This window comes from Anomaloglossus baeobatrachus, chromosome 1 (assembly GCF_048569485.1).
Source record: "Anomaloglossus baeobatrachus isolate aAnoBae1 chromosome 1, aAnoBae1.hap1, whole genome shotgun sequence".
NCBI classification, from domain to species: domain Eukaryota; kingdom Metazoa; phylum Chordata; class Amphibia; order Anura; family Aromobatidae; genus Anomaloglossus; species Anomaloglossus baeobatrachus.
Window position 1 is genome coordinate 702,468,105 of NC_134353.1, and position 7,398 is coordinate 702,475,502.

The following is a 7,398-nucleotide window of genomic DNA, read 5'->3' on the forward strand; positions in this document are numbered from 1 at the left end:
TATATAAAGAAAATGCTAATAGTCGGCTAAGTATAGTACGGTGTGCTTACTGAATGTTCAACCTGCACTTCTATATATTTCATCCATATTTCATCTAGTGGCCAGTGTTCAGTATTATTTTCAGTGTTCATAGTTAGTCTCTATACATTGTGTTCTGTCCTGTTCCATACCACATGCTGAAATGCAGTAACTAGCAATTAGGGCCAAGCCAAATTTTTTATTTTGCTTGAAGTAAATTGCATCAAATTTAAAGGGAAACTATCACAAGAACAACCCCTATTGTTTAAATCAGGTTTTTGTGTTCTATATAGTTTGGCTATTCTATTCCCCCCCAATCTGACAATTTTATATTAAATATCTTTACGCATTAAAACGTCCCAGTGGCCAGAGTTATTCCATCTTCCGGTTTTAGGAAACAACACATGTACATTAACCTCAGTGAACTGACTCTAGCCCTATTATTATGCAGGGGTGATTTGTGACGAGAGTGGGAATAGGGTCAGCTGTGACATCTCCTATAGTGAATGTTGGATCCTGTGTATAGAGCTGTTTCCTGTCATTGTAATCCTGTATCTGCTGATATGGAGCCTGATGAAATCGTTTCATGTAATGACCGAAAGTATGGGAATGAAAATACCTTCGTGGCGATTTACAAGAATAATACTTTTGTGTTTTCCTAAAGATTGTGATATAAAAGAAATCCGTGTAACACAAAAGCCTTATTTATCAATAGGTTATTTTCTAATGAAGGCTTCCCTTTAGCTTGGGAGATGGCTACTGGTGCGGGTAGGAGGCTACTGGCAGCATATTGGTTCTCTTTGCTCCTTTTACTATTCGGATACTTTTTATAGATCACAAAAATATCACGTGATCTAAAGAAAATTTTATATTATGTTGAAAAATTGTTTGACAGCATTGAACAAATTCTCCAGCTCACAACAGTCATATACTGGTTGACTGGTGCCAGGTCACCACATTTAGGTGACGTATCACACACAATGCAGCCAGGTTAGCCATTATGTGACCGTGATATAAGTGCGTGTGATGCAGAAAGGCTACAAGGGCAGTGTTGTGAATGTCACGTGCAATGTTGTGTTTTTCTGTGCTGTATCTTCATGTGATATTTTACATATTTTAAAATGCGTCTCAAATTTTACATCAGAATATTGTATTGCTCCTTTGCTAGTGTTTTGTCACTCCTTTTTAACCTGTCACATAATTAACTCCTTTCCTTACAAGCCTTGGTTGGCGTTGCACCTCTCCTTGCATTAATATCTGTTTTGCTCTCTCTCCTTTCCTTTACTGCTGCTGCAGAATGACTCAAATAAGAAACACATTACCCGGAGTAACAGGCCTACTGTCAATCTGGTGGATGCACGCGACACTAAACCGCAGCCTGTTGACTCCTGGGTCTAATTTTGCATGCATGGTAGGTCTGTCTGTCTTTGTGGGAACTTTGTTGTGTAACTTTTCACCACTCAAGGTATCATTTCTTTACAAATTTACTAAGTCTAAAGAAGATTTTAATTCTCACTGATGCATGGTCTGTTGGTTTCTGAAAGCTTTGAAATGTGCGCCTACTTTCTGTCCGGTCTCCCTTTTCATCTAACCTGCTTAGTTTACTTTCTTTGCTCACAAAAAAAGTGTGATCAGCATGTACTACAACTATCATCCTCAACTTCTACTTCTGTGTCATTAAATTTGCAATTAAATAGAGTTGAGCTGCAGTTCCAAACTCCGCGAGTGGCCCTGTTTTGTTGAAAAAAAAATCTTTTTTTTTTTTTTTTTTTTTTTTTACATGTCTGATTAGAACCACTTAAAGGGTTTTCCCCACAAATAAAATAGATTTTAATCAATAGATCTTGGAATAAAAATGTAAACAAATGTTCCTATTCTGAGATATATAAATATGTCCCTACTATTTAATGGACATGTCTGAGTGTGCAGGGACAGGGTCTGATCATACCACAGCTCCTGGGCAGGGGAGGAGGTTAAAAACTATAAAGACAGGACATCATGGGATCGCAGCTGATTATTTCTTTATTTATTTTTTTTCTGTGACGTAAAACATTCGCCTGATGGTTTGTAAAAATTATTTACTTCACAGAACCCAACAGCTGCGATCCCTTGTTGTCCTGTCTGTATATTTTCCCTTGCATCCTTCCTGGCCCAGGAGCTGTGGTATGATCAGACCAAGTTCCTGTACTGTCAGACACAGCCATTACACAATACATAGCAGGGGCACATATACAAGATCATCTCAACACAGGAACATTTTTTAGAGAGAACTTGTCACCAGTTTTTTTTGCTCTATAAGCTGCGGCCACCATCACTGGGCTCTTGTATACAGCATTCTAACATGCTTTATATAAGCCGAGGCTGCTGGCTATAACATAAAAAACACTTTAGAATACTCACCTAGGAGGTCGCTCCGGTGCAGAACGATCAGATGGGTGGTGCCATTCTCCGGGACCGGCTCCTCCCCTTTCGGCCATCTTGGTCTTCCTTATTCTGAATCCGCGGTGCATGACGCGTCTACGTCAAACACACACGCCAGCATTGATGTCCTGTGCAGGCACACTACAATACAGGGCAGATCAAAATGCGCCTGCGCAGAACCTCAATTCCGGCGCGTGTGTGTCGTAGACTCGTCATGCACCGCAGCTTCAGAATAAGGAAGACCTAGATGGCCGAAAGGGGAGGCACTGGTCCCGGAGAACGGCACTACCCCATCCGACTGTTGGATGCTGGAGCGACCTTCTAGGTGAGTATTATAAAGTATTTTTTATGTTCTATCCAGCAGCCTGGGCTCTTATGTACAGCATGTTAGAATGCTGTATATAAGAGCCCAGTGATGGTGGCCGCAGCTTATAGGGCAAAAAACTGGTGACCAGTTCCCTTTAACACATCCTATTGTAAGAATTATTATTATTTCAAGATCTATTGATTAAAATCAACTTTGATCAAGATGGGAGACTTAAAGGAGGTTTTTCCTCGAACAAAGCGCATAAGTAAAGTGAAAACAAACTATCATTTCCTTCTGGTAAGCTTGCATGACTACTTATAAAGGGTGTTGATAATAACGATAATTTAAAAGTAATATAGAAATATCCTTTGAAGGTAAAGATTAAAGAGAACCTGTCAGGTGCAATATGCACCCAGAAACACGAGCAGTTCTGGGTGCATATTGCTAATCTCTGCCTTACCGTCCCTGTATACACTAGCATAGATAATGAGATGTTTAGAAAAAGTAGTTCTAAAGATCCTTCATAATATACTAATGAGGGCAGGGAGTAGTCTCAAAGGCATTGTTTCCCCCGACTAGTCCTCCCTCTTAGCATGTTAGCACGCCCCTGTGGGCCTCCTAACATTCTATTCAATGGCCATTGCCAAACATCATTGGCGGTGATGCACGTACTTGTGTCAGATGTTGCCACCTCAGACGCTGGGTTTAGGCTCCGTGCGCATGATCAAAAGTCACTGTACTTCCGGTCATGTGCACTATGAAGCCAGGTGTACGCGTCCCGGCTTCAAAGAGGTCTAGTGCGCATGACCAGAAGTGCCGGGGACTTCTGATCATGCGCACTGAGCCTAAACCCGGTGTCTAACGCAGTGACAGCGGACACAAGAACGCGTGTCACTGCAGATGAGGCTGGGAAATGGGCATTGAATAGCATGTTAGCACACCCCTGTGGGCGTGCTATTATGCTAAGAGGCCAGTAGGTGATGTAGGAGAACACAATACACAGGTAGAAAACAGATTCAGCAAAGATGAGGCCCAAACTATCTAAATAGGAAAGGACAGAAAAGAGCACTGTCTGCAGACGTGCAATACCCTAGAAAAAGAACCAACACACCTGATATGGAAAAATACTGAGCCCACACGGACTCTCCCCCGCTATCTCAATACTTTGGTGTCACTGGGATCCAAACAAAACACTAATATAGTGGAAGGACTGAAATTAGTACCAAGCATGACATGGCAAAATACATAGAATATGGAGCAAGGTACATAGACATTCCCAGCAGGGAATGAATCCAACTCCACCCAGAACTCCACACAGGCAAAATAGGAATAAGCCTTAGTACTTAAACAGAAAAACAACCAGAGTGTGAAATACCACCAGCAGAGGTACTAGGACCAAACTTATCTGAATGGAGATCTGGTAGACTCAGAAGGAAGGGCTGGCTTCAGAATGTCCATAGCACACAGGAAACAACATTGAGCACCGGCCAGGAACAAGAGAACGCTACTCAGTTATATAGGCCCAGTCAGAAGAACCTGATTGCCAATCATCCCCATCTGTCTGGTTTCTATTCAGCAAGCAAACTTCACTACCAGCACTGACCACAAGAGGGAGCCCCAAACTGGAACCTAGTCCAAATGTATTCACAACAGTTCTGGGTGCATATGGAAGGTTCACTTTTTAACTCCATCTTTCAATTTAGTGGATAGTGATAAATTTTGATTAGCGATGAGCGAACTGTTCGGTAAGTGTAACGAGCATTTTGATGTCTGTACTTTGTTTACCGAATGTAATGGAAGTCAATGGCGAACGCAAACATCTTTCCGAGCACCAGACAGTTCACTCATCACTAATGCCCATGCTTGAATACCCCTTTACGTAGAGGTTTACACAAGGTCATATTTCTATATGTAGTTACGAGAGCGTTCTTTGCCAAGTTCCAAATGGAATTAATTTAATCTAACCACACTGAAATATTATATAGAGTCTGAATTATTTGTTATTGCTATGAATTGTATTTCTCTTGTTTTTTTTTTTGGGGGGGGGCTTTAAAATTTCAATTTGACGTCACCACTTCCTATTGATAATTCTTTCTTCAATGCACTGCTTTTTTTTTCTATTTCAGGGATAATCTTCTTGCGGTGATTCTTTTTGAGAAGATATTTTTAGGTTTAATTTTTTTTTTTTTTTTCCCCAAACCAAGAATCACTCATTTTTAATATACATTGGAGGTATCATTGCCCACCACTGCCATAATGTTTTCACAGGAGGACCATTTTGGTAAGAGACTGGATGAAAACTGCCATCTGCTGTGACTGAGAACCAAACTATGTGATCATCGCCAAAAACCACTGTTGCTTAATTTTACTTCAGAACTGAATCTTTTTTAGTACATATGTATAGTATATATTCATAAAGTAACATTCCCTTTTGAGGCTTCCTGCACTTTGCGCCATTTGAAGAAGAATCACCTTTCTGATGAAAAGTTGGGATGGTGCAGCTTGTAGGACTACAAGACTGTAAGAAGGGAATTGTTTTTATTGGACGCATTTCCTGCACGAAAAGAAAAAAAAGCCACAAAACTTTTGAGGCATTGACTTAAATTGAGCACTTTTTCCATTTTTTGGGTTTGTTGCCTCAGCTTGAACTGTGGAAAGAAGTTTTGTGGTCTGAGGTGCATATAATTTAATTTCTTGCTATTAAATGATGGGAATATCCTAAGGATTGTGGTTTTCACCAAGGTGGAGTAAGATGTAAGTTGCTGCATGGAATGAGAAAGTGGAGGAAAACAAACAAAAAGTTAGATAGCCTCTGTACTGTAGACCCTGATGGTTTTGTCCTTTTTAGAAAGTATCTGAATGTGATGTAAGGTTTTACATGCCGGCATTAGAGCTCCCTCCCCAGGTCATCTCTGCGTTCTGACTCCGGTCAAATATTCAACCTTAGCAAGACTTTACTTAAGACGTGCATGTCATTAACTGGAATGCAGTGTGAGCTCATAGATATACTTACATTGTTTTATACATGAATCAAGTGGGTTGTACATTACCAAATTCCATGTGTGTGTCTATATAGAACATATAGATGATGTATGTATATCATCTATATATCTCCTATGGACTCACACACATAAGGTTTAGCCGGAGCCTGCAGCTACAGTCCATTTCTCTCTGGTTGCAGCCTGTGCAGAATATTCTGCCGTATAGTGATTTTGCCTTTTTATCTTGTGCTTTCTCTCTTCATTCACTCGTCAACAAGATTTTGCGGACCGATCATCCACGAACTTTCTGGAAGTTTTTACCTTTTCTCATCTTGCAGTCGCCTCAACTGTTTTCCGACCTTTTACCATGGACGCATTGCTGCAATTCTAATCCTTTGAATTAAAATAAGGAATTATGTTTACTGTTGCATTTTAATATATTTTCAGTAGGTGCTCAAAAAGAAAATCAGTAACAGAGGGTGAGGTGTGCATTCTTTTCTTGTGTTTGCAGGGATGGGACTGGGTTTTTCTTACATTAATGTAATATTTCATGCTGTACTAAACTTAATGTGCGTAGATGTTTTCTTGGATGTAAAAAAACAAACAAAACAGTCAAGATCATCTTACTGGTTGCCATCTGTTAGCGTGAGTTGTATGGGGTCAACCTGCACCCTTGTAATCCTTAAATTTATTGCATTTCTGGACAAAATCCAATCAATTTCTCTACTTTTGATGCAGACAATCTGTACCATAATGCATTATGAATCTTGGCTTAATCCACTACCTACTTCAGGATGGTTGTCTTGTATACAAGGCTGCAGGTATCCCCCAGCCCTTAGATATGGTGTGCTGTCCAGAGACGCAGGTATCCTACTCTAAAATTCCACATTTACAGACTTCATATACACAGTCATATAATAGTGGCACTTTTACGTTTTTGTAGCCTCCATTTATTCTCTTAGGATATATTAATATGCTTTCAAGCGAACTTTGAAACTATATCCGAGACATACATTTTGAGATTGTAACTATATCTTAAAAAAGAAATGAATCTGCGTTTTAACATGTGTACGATAAAGCATTTTCTAAATGACTGTTAATATCTTTAGCATTATTCCTGTGATCAGTGGAATTTGCGCTGCCTTTGCCTTGCAGGGCAGTTTTCATATGTGATTGTTGTATGAGAAGCTCTCAATTTGGTATGTTCACATTTGAATAATTTCAGCCCATTGATCCAACCATTGGGTGAGATAACAGATCAGATCATCTGCATTTGGTTTGATACATCTTTGAATTTCCTTCAATAACCTGGTCAGAGGGAATAATACAGAACACTTCTTTGAGATCCTATATAATAACTGTGAATTGTCATGAAGAATCATGTGATCGGTTTTCCATAAGAAATTGTCAATTGTAAAAAAAAAAAAAAATATAGCAAACCATAACTCATTCACATCAAAGTTTGGTTTTAAGTAAACAGCTTTGTAGGGACAAGCCAGTGTACATTTTTTCCTTTTTATTGAAGTGCTCTATGGCGATAGTAGCCTAGCTCTTTATACTCTGCAAATAATATGAGCAGAGATTATCACCATATTTCTGTGGCGGAGGTAATTTGTTATATGTGCCATTCTCCCGTGTTCTCAGACTCTGACATACAGAATGTGAGCCTAG

The 7,398-nt window shown here is 39.7% G+C and overlaps 1 protein-coding gene across 6 annotated transcripts in view; it reads left to right on the forward strand.

Moving 5' to 3' along the window:
* The window catches only part of ARVCF (ARVCF delta catenin family member), a 330,276-nt gene extending 323,449 nt beyond the window's left edge, over positions 1–6,827 (forward strand). For 5 of the 6 annotated variants that reach the window (XM_075320975.1, XM_075320971.1, XM_075320991.1 and 2 more), the window contains 2 exons: positions 1,315–1,429; positions 4,873–6,827. In XM_075320975.1, the coding sequence (XP_075177090.1) occupies positions 1,315–1,416 (102 nt within the window). In that variant the 3' untranslated portion in view covers positions 1,417–1,429; positions 4,873–6,827. The remainder of the gene's footprint in view (positions 1–1,314; positions 1,430–4,872) is intronic. The other variant, XM_075320997.1, reaches the window with a different exon arrangement.
* Positions 6,828–7,398: the final 571 nt, after the last annotated feature.